Genomic DNA, 15444 nt, shown 5'->3' with positions numbered 1-15444 from the left:
AGGATGAGTAAGAGTGGCACCAGGGGAAGGCAGAAGGATTCTTAGAGAGAAATTATGTGGCTTGGAGCAGGATGGTGGGCGGCTGGTGGTGAGAAGTCCTTGGATTTGATGGATCCTTGAGGGCAAATCTGACAGGAATTGCTGATTAACTGGATATGGAATATGAAGAAAAGAGAGACACTGAGTACGACTCTTAGGTTATTGGCCTGAGACATGATGATGCCATTTACTGAGAAGGAGAAGGCAAAGGTAGAAGCATGTGGGAGAGGAAGGAGAAAACGAGAGCGATGTTCTGAACAGGCGGCGTGAGAGCATGGGCACAGGACGTGAACAGTGAGCCTTCCTTCGAGGCCTACTCGCATCACGTCCAGCTCTCCCTGGGCAGCCCTGGACAAGTTACTGATTCTCATTCAATTTCCTGCCTGTGTAACATGGGGAGAGCAAAACCACCTCTCAGGTTTGTTAGAATAAGGAAAAGAGATGTCTGTGTGCACCCCGTAAACTATAAAGGTGCTGAATGAAGGTTCATTTTCTTGTTTCCTTTGTTATTTCTGGTAAATGTTTGTTTAAATGACTCATAAATGAACCTCAGGCTGTAAACACAATTATGTCTTAACAAATAGCCCTGTGAAAAGACTTAACTGTCTGTCATCCAGGTAAGATTTCCCCTGTTTGGGGCTGTATGCTTTGGAAGGGTACAGAGCATGATGTACATTTCCTATGCTCTACGTTCACACAGATTATCTCACTCAATCCGTCATACAGAGTGGGTGCTACTGCCCCTAGATGACTGAGGAGAAAACTGAGGGACTGAGGGGTGCCTCCGAGGGCCTGACACCCTGGTCTCAGTGCCTTCCTCTCTTGGCCTTTAAGTCAGAATACTGTGATCCTGATGTATAAATCCATTTGGTGTTAGAGCTTGGTCATAGCAGGGCAATTTCTGACACACAGATTGTTAAGAAGTCCCATGATCATTAGTGAAAAAAACCAAAACCATAATTATTCCTTAGATGCAGCACTAACAGTTTGCAAAATACTTTTTTATATATTATTTTCTTGGGCCTTCCCAAGCTGTGATAAGTACATGATAGCTACTGGTTGTAGGAGGCACTGTCATGTGCTAAGGGGATAAGCCCACTTTATACACTGATTTAAAACTACAAAGTGGTACCACAACTTTCTTATTGTTAGAAAGCAAAAGGAATTACATAATTAAGATGAAAAGAACAAAAATTTATTTATAATGGATATCTTCTTTTTTGAATGGAATTATGGACATCCAAGATTGATTTTTGTCGTGTCTTTTTTTTTTGTGGTGAGGAAGATTGGCCCTAAGCTAACATCTGTTGCCAATCTTCCTCTCCTTGCTTGAGGAAGATTGTTACTGAGCTAACATCTCTGCCAATCTTCTTCTATTTTGTATGTGGGATGCTGCGACAGCATGGCTTGATGAGTGGCGTGTAGGTCCATGCCAGGGATCAAAACCCATGAACCCTGGGCCACCAAAGCAGAGCATGTGAACTTAAGCATTATGCCACTGGGTTGGCCGCTTGTCATGTCAAATTTTTTTTTTTTTTTTTGAGGAAGATTAGCCCTGAGCTAACTGCTGCCAATCCTCCTCTTTTTCGCTGAGGAAGATTGGCCCTGAGCTAACATCCATGCCCATCTTCCTCTACTTTATGTGTGGGACACCTACCACAGCACGGTGTGCCAAGTGGTGCCATGTCCACACCCGGGATCCTAACTGGCCACCCCGGGCCACTTAAACGGAACATGTAAACTTAACCACTGCGCCACCGGGCCGGCCCCGTTATGTCAACTTTTAAAAATATGCCAGTGGCCCTCTCAAGGCTTCCTTTTCTCAGGAATGTGTCTCAGGTTCAATTACTTGTATCCCCAATAGCTACACTTCTAATTGTACTGGAAATAAATTATATCAATAATAGTAGAGAAATGGTTCAGAAGCCCCAATTATTTGAAGAAAAGTAGAATGAGGACGAGATTTCAGCCTAAGAGATGAGGACTCTAACTGCGTTGCCTTATGCTCCTTACACCCTCTTTCTGGATGGCGGATCAAGAGCAGCACGTCTCAGGGTCTCAACACGTCTCAGTGGAGAATGAGCTGCCTTCCTCTAGCCGAAGAAGCCTGCTTCCAAAGGAGACTTTTGTGACAGGGGTTAAAATAGCCTTATGGTCAGTAAGTCTGGGAATGCTGGGATTGAAAAAGGAAACAGGTCTCATTATCACAGGGCTGCTCAAAGCCTGAATTATAGCAAGGTACTTGTGGAACTCCAAGAGGTGGGTAAATAAGCAGCATGTGCCAAACTTCTTGGACCACGAAACCCTAGTTTAGAAGAATAAGTGAACAACTCACATAACTAGTGTTCAGTCGAACACACCTGGGAAGCCCTGCGCTGGAGGGTTTCCACCTATAGTTGCAGGTCATGCATCTTTCTAGTAGCCTGCTGATTCTTTAAGCTCGTGCAGAGCTGAGCAGACACAGAGCAGATGTATGCCCCTGAAATGCAGAGGAGAGACCCAGCAATACATAGCAAGCACCATGAAGACGAAGAGTGTATTCCGTTTTGATTTCTACTATAGCTCCAACATCTAGCACGGCCTGGCACACAGCAGACAATAAAATTTGCTAAGGAGATAAAGGAATGAAACTTGCAGAAATGAAAGGAGGTTATGTTGATTTCAGAATGAGTGGCTACACTGTTTTTCTGTCTTCAATGACTTCAATTTCCATATCTAGACTTCTAGACAGTATTTAATTATTTTCTTAGAACAAAAGACTGAGAATTATTCCAACAGCCTTTTGCATCAGGACCCTGCACTAATCTAATAAGAGAAAGGTTACACTGGTCTTTGTTGATGAACAGCACATTAATGAGATCTTGAAATAATCCTACCTCTACTATGCAAGCAAAATTACATTTTCCAACATAATTACTGTCAGTTGAGCTCCCAAATTTTGATATTAATTGTTTCACTTGCAAAGGCAACATCAACTTATTAGTTTGTCAAACCTCTGGAAAATCAGGGGGAAGCTCATAGTTTTAAGTAGTGATTACCAACCCTTTACTTCACTTTTATTCTACCTTCTGCATATTTTCCTACCAGCCAGAAGGACTGGGCCAATTTTACTTGCTATAATAGGTTTTAAGAGAGAACTAAGGGCTTTCTTTAAAATGCACTCAAATTATATACCACTTACATTCCTCAATCCTTAACTTGAGACTGTAGAATGTAAGCTCTTAGATGGCACAGACCTTGAACATTTTGTTGAAAACTGTATTCCTAGCACCAAAGACAATACCTACAGCAGAGGAGGTGCTCTGTAAACACTGCTGAATGAATGCTGTTTCTCCTCCCACCGAGACTCACCGTTTTAAAGTACAATCTCTCTCTCTTACACTCATACACACATACTAGAACACAGGGAAGTCTTGCTATATACACTATGGAGTTTTCTCCATGTGTCCATGAAAAACACATAAAGCAGAGAAGTGTGGTTAACATCTATCATAATAAGAGTTTTGGACAGTTTCTCTCCATTGTGTGTTGTCACCAAGTCACCTCCTCCTCCAAGCCTCAATCCACCGAGAGCGACAGGACAACTTAGGAAGGACTCCTGACTCTCAGTTACTCATCGGATCACGGCTTGGGACACAGAGCATGTGAGCTATGAGCTGTGAGTCTGAGAGATCTCAAAAGCATGATAGGACATCTCCAATATTGCTCATTCGGTAATTTCTATTTTGTAATTTACCTTATTCTACTAGAAAAAATATTGTTTTCCTTTTTATTGTAGATAATGTAAAATATCTACTTAAGTCTGATTTCATTCTAGATTGGGACCATGACTCCCTATATAGAAGAACAGATTCTATTTTATTAGTCAAATCAATAGGATACAAAGATTCAGTACATTGGCTTACTAGCCCTGTGACCTTGGGCAAGGTACTGAACATATCTAAGTCTGAGATGAGAAGAAAAACAGCGCCTTCTTCCTAGGTTGTTGTAAGGATTAAATGAGATAGATAATCCATGTGGAAGGCTTAGCTTACATTTTCTGACTACAATCTCCAGGGGGTGACAGAGCAACAGTGGTGATGAGCCAGCACCTGAACAAGTTCATCACCCCCTCAAGTCTTCCTTTTGTCTCCTCTGACAGGCCACTCTCCTCCATCCCACCCACGGAAGTAGAGACTCACAACAGGCATGCTTTGTGGGTCCTGTTTTCCCTGATGCAAGAGTTCTCCCTGTGGAGTCCAGATAGCATTTCTGGACTGCTTCCGGCTGGGTGACATCATTTAGAGTAGTCATTCATCTGGCCCCTGCAAGTCTTTGCATAGCCTAGGCAACATTTCTCTCTCTTTGTTTGGTTCCTTAAAGAGTCTTGGTTGGCGGGGGACTCGACCCTTCATTTTAGTTCATCAGAAACTCCTAACCAGAGGGGATGGGCACTGAATTCCAGGGGCCTGCTGGGCTGGAGCATCTGTGCCTGGCCTTTTCATCTACACAGCTTGCTGGCAATTGCTAAGTTTCCCCTCCTGAAACAATTATCCCCCCATTTCTCTGCCCACCCCCACCCCATCCCCTAGTTAATTATCAGTTCTGGAATTAAACTGCTTGCCTTTCCTGACGTTGCCATGACAACAGTTGGTCTGCACCTGCCACTGGGTGAATAGTGGCTCTTTCAGAAGAGGCAATGGCAGTTACTGGCTCCACAAAAACCAGGGAGTAAACTAATGTTTACCTGTCTGGGGAGAGAAGTTCCTATTCATTCCACCTTAGGCATTTTCCTGGCAAGCTCCACCTCAACTTGTGTCTCAGACAAATTGCTTGTTGGCATTCAACAAAAAAAATGAAAAAATTTTTCTGATAAAAATGCCAAATCCCTGTTGGCTTGTCACAATTCCCTCCATTAACTTCGCTTATTCCCAGCCAAGATGTTGGAAGATATGAATCTTCCATCTCCTGAGACAGACAGTATAGTGTAGTGGTTGAAATTACAGAATTTTAAGCCTGATAGATCTGGGTTCTAAACCCGGTTGAGTCACTTTCTAACTGTGACCATGGCTTAATCACTAAACCTCTATAAAATCAATTTCCTCCTCTGTAAAAAGAGGATTAGAACAGCTCTGTCTCACAGAGTTGTTTTAAAGCTTTGAAATAACACATGCAGGTCCAGATCCCATTGAATGTTCAACACACAAGCAGGTCTCACTAGTATTGCTGTTTAGCGTTGATCCTGGACACCCCTGAAAGTCAGGGCAAAGTGGGCAGCGTGGTCAGTTTTAGGGCGGTCCTGCTCTAAGTGGCAGTGCCTGTGCAGGTGGGATAAAGCAACACGATGCCCCACAGCATCTAGATCCAGATGCATCTAGCAGCCAGAGGCAGCTGAGAAATGGTTCTCTCCCTACCTTCACTGTCATTCTGTCAGCTCCTCCCTCTCTGTGCTGGTTTTCTCCTGCTCAACCTCACTTTCCTTTAAATAGAATTGATGGAACCAGAGGGGAGGGAGACATGTCCTCACCAAGGAAACAAAATGCTTTTCCATTTTATAAGCACGCTGCAACCTACAGGGAACAACCGGTAGAGGTGCTAAGGAGCAGGGGGACGAGGCACTTATAAAGCGTTTTTCTTCCCTGAAACCCCTGCTGGTGGATAAGGAGGTATTTCTCTGACGAATCTACAACCACCTACAGTTAGGTCCTGAGTGCAAACAAGCAGAGGCCTGGGAATATCATCCTTGGTAAGGACCTCACCATTTAGGGTACCCCAGCTTTATCTCAGCCTTTGTCCACCTTTTTTAAAGTTCTGAAGCCACCTCCTTGCAGTTCTAATTTTAAAGAAAACTGCACTCACTGACTCTAAACTTTATACTATTTTGAAAAGAAAAAACGCAAACCAAAACAAAAAAACAAATGCACCAGCTTCTGCTCCCAGCCTCTGTTACAGATGTCTGCTGTGGGTTTCTGTGCAGTTCAGACACATGGAGCTTACAAAAAAGGGAGAGATCCCTGGAAGCTGCTGGGAAGACAGAAGTTTTAACCTTTTACCTGCCTCTCACTGGGAGGAAGTGAGAAGACACCAGCAGGTTTCGCCTAAAATCAAAAGACACTACTAATAACAATTTTGCTGTGGCTGCCACAAGTGAGGGGGCACATAACCAATGACATCAACTTTAGTCATTCTTGACACAGACTGGAGTTTTGTGACTTCCTAAAATCTATTAGGCTCAGCCAGTCCAAAATGACTGAAGCCAAACAACGAAGATGACACCCAGGCTCCAGCCAGACTCTCCAGCATCGAGTCTAACTCAGAGACAAATGCAACATCAACTTAATTCTTTGACTAGCTTTTAAAAAACATCTATAGCTTTAAATCTTTTTGGAAAATGGAGGTGCTTTAGTATTCCTTTTCTCCATTAACTTAGAAGAAACTAGATAACTACCTTCCAAATGTGAGTTTAAGTTAAAGGAAGGCAGGAGCCATCAAAATAGAGGTATAAATAAGATACAAATCAAACACTTTCCTTTTACAACTACTTCATCTCACTTGCTTGTTTTTCCATCTAAAAGAAGGAACCCCAAAGAAGAATACTTTCAATGCTTCATAGCATCTTTACCCTTTAAGTACAATAGGATGTGCTATTTGGTGGGGATACTGAGGCATAAAGAAAGCAAACAATTTACCCATAACAAATCATGAGATGTGACTATCCCAAGAAACCCCTAGGATTCAGAAGTCTGTTCATTTCTCCTGAAGATAGGACAATGCTGTAGTCAAAAGGTAAGTCTAAAAGGAAAGGGTACAAATCTTCTGGTACCTCAACATGGCATACAAGACCCTTTACATGGTGGACTCACCCACCTTTTAGTCTCATTGCTGCCACAGTCCAGTCACACAGGCACTCAACCCTTCCCCACACAGCATATGCACTTTCTCTCCTCTGAGCCTTTGGACACACTGGTCTCTCTGCTTGGATCCTTTCTGTTTGGAAGAGCCTATCCCTACCCATCTTGCAAGGTACAGCAGAAATGCTATCTTTTCTGACTCCCCAGTCTGAGTTAGCTGTAGCCTACTCTACACCCAATATATTGAATACAGAGAATCATTATAGTGCAGTAGTGAAGAGCCTGCATTCTCGAGTCAGGCTACTTGAGTTTCAATGCCGGTTCTACCACTTGTTAGCTGTGTGACCTTGTGTATGGATAACCTCTCTGCAATTCAGTATTCTCATCTCAGACGAGAAATGTTTTAACCACTTATTAGGACTGCTGTGAGAAATAAATGAGATGATACATGTAAATGGTTAAAATACTTCCTGCACATAGTTGGCATTCAATAAATGCTTCTTTATAATAATTTACAATAATAATTATTATATTGCACTTAAATGTGACATTAAAATTGTTAACTTACTTCTCTCTTTCAAACTAGACTTTGAGATCTTTAAATGAGGGGACAAAGTCTCTACCATCTTCACACCTCTGCGACCTAGCACGGGGCCTGGCAACACAGTAGTCAGTCGAAAATGTTTGTGAACAAATGAATGAAAGAATTCCTCTGCAATCTTTCCTGCTTAAGAGATTAAGGAACAGAGCTCCTAGAGGTGAATGTTATTCTGATATCCTGACCTTGAGGTCAAAGACACAAACAAGGTTAGCCTGCCAGGCCTCATAACCGCTGTAATGGATGGCAAACAAGAGATGATTAGCAAAACACCATGGGTACCCAGTGACATCCAGGCCCCACTCTACAAAGCCCTTTCTCTCAGCCTTACGAAGCCAGAAAGAAGCAGGCAGATGTGTTGGAACACAAGCTGCTCCTGGCCAGCATTTCCAGTGTGAGGCAGATGGAATAAGCTAGAGGATCCTTGGGTGAATTTTCCAGCTATGTATGGATTCTTTGATTTTATACCAATACACACAAAATAAAATAAAGTTGTGACTCTCATGGACAAACATCTGAAAATCAATTACTTTAGCAAGGAGGCTTGCTTTTATTATAGATAGGTAACACAATGCACAGCATGGTTCATCCTTCATCTGGATGAGTAGAGAATAAACAAGCCACATCAGCAGGGGAAAACAAAGTCAGTAGAGGTTCCAGAACAGGGAAACATTACACGTCAGAGACTCTACGCTAAAGGTCAACTTAGAGGCTGGAACCCCACTTCTGTATAATAAGCAGCCCTGTATAATAGCTCCATTTCATGTCACAAGTATCAGAGCCATTTTCTCTGGCTTCCAGCTGGGTCTTCTGAAATGAAGCTAATGCAAAAACCAAACCACGAATTTGCAATCAGAGAACAAAAGAAACCTAAGTGTATTACTGACTTAGTTCCCTCTTCTCTCTACAAACTAAGTCGTCAGGAAGAGAAATGCCATATCTAAGAACATATGGTTATTATTTTAGAGGGGGGAAAAGAATGCCTAGTACACAGCCCCAAGAAAAATTTTAAAGAAACAAAACTGAGAAGTTTAAAAAAAAAATTACCAAATTACAGAATCCATACACAGACTCTTTCCACTCCATATTTGATACAAAACTCTATTCCTCCACACAACTACATCCAAAAAAACTGGGTGGGGAATGGGGAAAAAAGACTAATATTTACTGGGAAATAAAAACACATTATAAAGAGGTAAAGAGGTTAACTAGCTTGCCCAGGGTCACACGCCCAGTCCCAGGCAGACCAAGAAGGGAAGGCAGGTCTGCTGACGCTCCTTGAGCCTCTGCTCCTTCAGAATTCACGGCCCGCTTGATCACAGAATCAGCATGGTTCACAGTCACACTGATCTCAGCAGGAGCTTACTGTCTGAATACGAACCAGTGCTGAGGGTGAAAAATTCTACAGAAGTCCCAAGTATGGCTGTTACTATTAAAAAGCCATTTTCCTCTTAGTTTAAAAAAAAAATTACAGAAAAGCTCAATAGCAAATCAAAATTTAATAATAATCTTGCTCCTTTCTCCTCTGAGCACAGAGTTTAAGGGTCCTTCCCTCTCTGACTTCCTCCCACTACACAACAGCTTTCAAGGCAGCAGATCCCATTGCCACCCCATCTCCTTGAATATATATTACTTCTCAGCATGCTCCGGCAGGAGTAGAGAAGGAGCCAATCTGTGAGGGAGTGAACAGAAGATCTCTCATAATAGCACAGAGAAGACAGAAAATTGCTGCCAAAAGTGTAAATTGCTTTTTTTGCTTGAAAAAGAAAATCACTCTAGGCTTCAAAGCCATTCTTTTAAAAGATGACTCCACAGTGGTTAATATCCACATTCTACATATTAGGACTTTTGCTCCTCCTGCCCTCCAAGAATCCTTGCCGTCTATATGACTGCATCAGGGACTGGAAGAGTAAACTACCAGGTGGAGGGGCAACAGACAGCTAATTCTGTGAGGTCAGAGGAAGGCTTGGTTGCCTGCTCCCCAGGGAGTCTTAAAGCACCCCTTCTGCTGCTCACCCTCAGAGGACACTGCATGAGGATGAGATGAAGAAATATCCCTTTATAATGACAGGCTAAGGAGAGGAGAAGTAGCTTGCAGAAAACAGAGGCCACAGCAATTCAATGTCAAAGCAAGTAAGAACCTCCAGGTTAGAGGAACAAGACCAGAGTGGTACTCTGAGGTGAGTCCTTCTGGCTTTCACACAGGGTCACACAGAGACATGCGCTGGTCTCTTGGAGACAGTCCGAATGCCAGTTGAGGGCATGAGTCCTGAGGCCAGGCCAGATTGAGGTCTGAGCTCTACTGCTTACTGGCTGTGTGATCTTGGGCAAGTTAATCTTTCTGAGCACGAATTTCCTCATTTTACCAGTGGGATAAAAACTACATCATAGCTCCACATGAGGATTAAATGAGAATACATAAAAAACACTGTACACAGTAAACCTTCAATAAGTGGCAGCTACAATTATTATTATTGTTGTTGATTAGCAGGACAACTAAACAATAAAATCCAGGACAAGGAACAGACATGACTAAAAGTACAAATACTTGGCCACATCACGTCAAACAGCTTGGGAAGTCAAAAGTGAAAAGAGGGAAGAAGGCAGGGAGACTCTAGCTGGCAGGAAGGGAGGAAGACACAGATCTATTACAGACAAATAACGTTTCAGTAGGACAGGAATTCTCCTTTGTTCTTGCCACCACGGAGAGGGGTGGGAATCCACTTCTCCCTCAGACTTGCGTGCAGACAATGGGGAAGCAGCCGTGTGGAAAGAATGCTAGTGAAGGAGACACAGGACTAAGAATCCAAGCAGATCTGGAACGCAGGGTCTCTGGAGTCCTTCCTCTTCCTTCCCCTGAGCAGGCAGACCCACGCTTCCTTTGTCTCCCTTACACAGCAAACTCTCATTAATACTGTCAGCAATACAGAAGCCTTTGGAACAAACTCTGCTTGGCTTACTGAGATGGTAAAGTGTACATCATAAATGAGAAAAATTTCAGATCAAAGGCAATCTGCCCTGAAGTGTTAATTGGAACAAACTGAGCCAAATGGTAGTTCAACACAAACTGAATGGAACCAGTAAGTCTGCATTTAAATGTTAAAAAGAAAATTTGACTCCTCTTTCTGCCAAATGAGAACGTGCTCTTCAAGTGCTCACTGTACTAAAAAAGGGTTCTGTCAAGTCCTAGTCCAACAGGATCCCTGCTGACACCCACGGCAGCCCGGCCTGAGGGAGACACTTGGCGTCTTGGTTGCTGGTAAAGAACCTCTATTGCTTCACCACTGTTTTGCCCAAATGACATGAAGCTATCTGCAATTAAACTCTAAAGCCAGGATCGCACACTGAATAGTATCTCTGAAGGTAGTTAATCTCTTCATAAGGTCCCTGTAGCCTTCTAATCAACGCCACTCTGGCATGTGGCCATAAAGATAAGATGAGTGTGCCCATCATAAGCAGGCTCTCTCAAGACAGAAACGCCATTTCTCCCCCGTGGACTCTGCACATTCTGTCTGCTAAGGTGTTTTCTTTACTCTGGTCTTACTGGAACTCCTTCTTTGGGGAGAAGGTCTAGGGCTCCTCCCAGCAGCTGGAGCTAGTCTTGAGAACAGAAGAGGGGGAGTGCCAAGAGAACAATTTAAAGAGTTTATCTAAACCAAAGGTCTGTGCAAAACAGTGACAACTTGCTCAATAACTAGCGGCTGATTTAGGCTCCCAGCATCGCCAGCCTAGTCTAACTAGTCTCCCCGGCTCCGGTGTAGACCCACTTCATTTGCCATTCTACAGGCAGGGGAGACTTCCAAAATGCACATCTACTCAGGTTAACTCCTGTTTAAAGTTCTCTAATGCCTGCCCACTGCCTGCAGATAGAGCTGCGATACCTTCAGGAGGCCTATAAGGCCCTAAATCATCTGGCCTCTGCTTTTTTCCTCCACTCTTCTCTTGTCCGGTGCTTTGACACGACCTGCTCCCTCTACCTGGAACGACTCTACCCTTGCTCCTCCTCTGCTGCCCTCTCATCTTTCAGACCTCTCTTTATATATAACCTTTTCTGGTAAGCCTCCCCTTATCCTCCAAGACTGACTTAGGAGCCCTTCCTAAAGCAGCCTAAACTTCATTTAATTATAGCACCTCCCCCACAGTATAAGTGCCTGGTTATAAGCTCATCTCTCCCACTACACTTAGGCAGGGGCCATGTCTGTCTTAGTTATCATTATATTCCCACTGCATAGCACAGTGCCCAACACATAGTAGGGTCATAAGAAAAGAAAAGAAAAGGAAAGAGGGAGGGAAGGAGGACGGATGGAAGGTCGCAAGGAAAGGAAGAAGGCAGGCAGGCAGGCAAGGGGAAGGAAGGAAGGAAGTAAATGAACACAGCAGAGGGAGCCTATTGCTGAGGAGGCTGGTAGATGGGGTTTGAAGGGATCCCCTGAGGCTCTGTAGGTTTGAAGCAGGATGCCTGTGGCTTCAGTCACAGTAGACAGGAGCTGGGTCTAGGCTGAGAACAGGTGCCAAGGGAGGGAAGCACCAAGACATGCAGATGTGGGACAACACTTGGCACTAAGAAAGGGGTTCAGGATACGGGGAGGGAGAGGAGAAAAGAAGGAACTGTATCTGCTGGTTTGTAAATAAAACCAAAGAAGGGCCGAATCCTGGCTCCAGGAAGGTAACCTTGGACAATTCATTTAGCTTCTTTCAATGAGAAGTCTGAACTAGACAAGGGATTTTCAAACTGAGTTCTGAGGAACTCTAGGTTTCTGCAGAAGCCCCTCAGTGTCTACTGTAATGAAGAGAAAAGGTTCACCAGAGGATGTGGCCCCCAATTTTATCCAGAGAAAAACTGCTTTACATACATCGAAGTTCTACTTATAGCCCATTTGAAAAAAATGTGCTTCTGCTAAAACTAAAGTTTGACTAGCAATGGCCTGCAGGACCTTTCTGATCCCTCCCAGCCTTAACAGTCCTTGATCCTATGTGACAGAGGGGGGCCATGTGAACACTGCATTTTACTGTTGTACAGATGCCCCTCAATCGTGCTGACGGCAGAGCTGCAGCGTTTCCTAGAGCCTGTTGTCACAGCCTGAGCAGCAAAGCTAGGTAAACCAAAGTTCAGGTTCCTTGCAAGGCTGAGGCAATAATGAAATGCACTCTTAAATTTCACGTGGTTGGGGACCGGCCCCGTGGCCGAGTGGTTAAGTTTGCATGCTCTGCTTCAGTGGCCCAGGGTTTCGCCAGTTCGAATCCTGGGCGTGGACATGGCACCACTCATCAAACCACGCTGAGGCAGCAACCCACATGCCACAACAAGAAGGACCCACAACTAAAAATATATGACTACGTACCGGGAAGCTCTGGGGAGAAAAAGGAAAAATAAAACCTTAAAAAAAAAAAAAGTTAAAAAAAAAATTTCATGTGGTGATACAGATGCACAAAGCAGCAGTTTTCCCCAGAGTGTTATACCTATGACCTTGGAGTCACCATATAGGTGTCTTGAGTCAGACACAAAAATGTTAGGGGTCAGGAATAAAGACTACTGGATCCAGAGTCCATTAAAAAAGGCAATCCAATTCCAATCAAGAAAGAACACCACAAAAGTTTATCTAGTCAGTCCAGCTGATAGCCTAATTACCATCCAAATACAGTGCCTACTCTTCTTAACAAGGTATGAAGAACAAAGCAAAGTTACCCTCATGACACACTTTCAAGTCTACCTTTATCTGAAGGCTACACGCAGGAAACACCACAGATGGGGAGGGAGACGGGAGTCTCACTAAACACGATCTTCAAAGCCCTAGCTTCAGACAGAGATACCTTCTCTGTGCTGTTTCTTGGTTGTCCGTATTTCACGGGGCATTAAAAAGGCCACAAATGTCACTCTACTTCAATTCTGAGAACAGACAAGCAACAACAATGTGATCTTACCTGGGTCCTTCCTCGTCACCCTGAAAGAAACAGAAAGAAACAGCATTAGAAATCAGCATTGGTAGAGACCAATTTAGGTTTCTCTCTCTTCCCTCTCCTCTCCCAACCCGAAAGCAAGGCTAGTGCATTTACTGTAACAGTCAAACCAGCAGACATCTAAGGGCTGACAAGGGCTAATATAAGCCCATGTTCAAACTGCCCAGCAGAGATGAACTTGCCCTTGCAAGCAGAGAAGTGAATGCACAGACCTAGGAGGCCTAAATAATAGCCCTGCCTTTTATTTGTGTAGCTGGCAGTATTTAGTTCTGAGCAAACTGAGAGCCCAAAATAGCAGCAGGTCTTAGGCAAAAGCTGACCAGCTCCAAAAGCTTCAAGCTGTTTCCCTCAAAGACTCCTTCCTACCTTGGTCCAGCATTTTTTTCTCCAAACATGAACACAGCCACTCGAATACAGAGCACACTATGGTGGAAAGGGCACTGAACTGGGACTCAGGAAATCAGGATTCTAGTCCAAGCCCTGTTATTTATTAGCTATGTGCCCTGAGGCAAGCTAATTAACTAATCTGGACCATGGGCTTCTCCTTCGTAAAAAGCAGTTCTGGCATGTAATGGTCCACATCCTTCTTCAGCCAAACAGTGGCTTTTCTCTTCTTCTCATTCATTCTCTGCAAAAACAATGTAGAAGGCTTCTTTGTCTGGGTACTGTGTTCTCTGAACCTGACTTTATCAGTGATCACAGCAGACTGCTTTGAGCCTCTTTTTGAGAGCAAACAAGATTTTTCAAATGACTCTTCAGCCTTTTCCAAGGGACCTCACTCATCCATTTAGTAACAAGGTATCGTTCACGTCTTCTTGAGCCATTCAGGGTTGGTCTCAACAGAAAATGTATCTCCTAGCTGTTGATAACTCCCCAGAGAACTTATCTGATTGATTGTTCCTATTGGTATAAAGGAGAATGAGCTCTGAGTCAGACTCTGTGGATTTAAATCTTGACTCCATCACGTGCTTGCTCAAGTGTTACCCCGGTCAAGTTATTGTGCCTCTCAACTTCGAGTTCTTAATTTGTAAAATGTGGGTAATAATTGTCCCTGTATCATAGGATGGGCGTGAAGATTAAATGAAATAATGTGTATAAACATCAAGCACAGTGCCTAAGATACAGGATGCACTTAATAAAGGTAATTATCAATATCAGTAACAATTCAGTATGATACCTTAAGAAGCTACTACATGTGGGCTCTAAGGGTAAAAGACAACTCATAATGATCTAACCTAGGAGCTCCCTTTCTAGACCAGGGGAAACAGACAGAAAATGAACAATGACTAAATAGGCTAAGGACTCTATCAAAGACAGAAACAGAATGCTTCGAGAGTCAAATGGGCAGTGATAAACACTGCCTCTCCAGGAGAAGGTGGAAGGCTTCACAGAGAAGGTGACATTTATAGTGGCACTTGAGGGATAAGCAGGATTTTCCCAGGCCGACAACAGAAGACGTGGGAAAAGCACTGGACTAGCAAGAACAAAGGCACAGCAGTTAAAAGAAATGTATGTTTAAGGAATTCTGAGTTCTGCAAAAGCAGAGAATACGGACGTGTATTTGTGTCTTGGGCGGGGACGTGGGGGTGGTGGTGTTGTGGGGCTGGGGGTTGTGAGGGAAGCTGAGGTAAAGGGAGATTGCCAGGGAACAAGCTTATAAAGGACAGCTGCTGCCAGAAAGGTAATTTACATCAGATTATCCACTGGAGGCTGGATAAGAAGGGCATTTTAGCAGACGGTTAAGGATCTGCAATACTGGTAAGAGTGCTAATCATCTGTACTCTAATGAGAGAGAAATGTGGGGTGAGAGATGGAAGGAGGGTACAGGGATCGTGGATGCTTTCTGTGCCTTTTGATCAACTGGCATGTCTTATGGGAACTATAATCTAGTAAGAATGAATTTATATAATTTAAATTTAATATGAATTACATAACTATCAATAACATAATTAAGCCTCAACACAATTTTTCAATTATCTTTGGATGTGAAAACATAATCGTCTAGGAGAACCGTATGGA

The 15444-nt window shown here is 43.5% G+C and overlaps 1 protein-coding gene across 3 annotated transcripts in view; it reads right to left on the bottom strand.

The window, feature by feature from the left end:
* TRIM44 (tripartite motif containing 44) overlaps positions 1–15444 on the bottom strand; it is a 112406-nt gene that overhangs the window by 45695 nt on the left and 51267 nt on the right. For all 3 annotated transcript variants that reach the window (XM_070563791.1, XM_070563790.1, XM_070563792.1), the window contains exon 4: positions 13390–13409. In XM_070563791.1, the coding sequence (XP_070419892.1) occupies positions 13390–13409 (20 nt within the window). The remainder of the gene's footprint in view (positions 1–13389; positions 13410–15444) is intronic.

Source organism: Equus przewalskii, chromosome 11 (assembly GCF_037783145.1).
Source record: "Equus przewalskii isolate Varuska chromosome 11, EquPr2, whole genome shotgun sequence".
NCBI classification, from domain to species: domain Eukaryota; kingdom Metazoa; phylum Chordata; class Mammalia; order Perissodactyla; family Equidae; genus Equus; species Equus przewalskii.
Note: the sequence above shows the minus strand (reverse complement) of the source record. Positions and strands in the feature narration are given on the sequence as shown.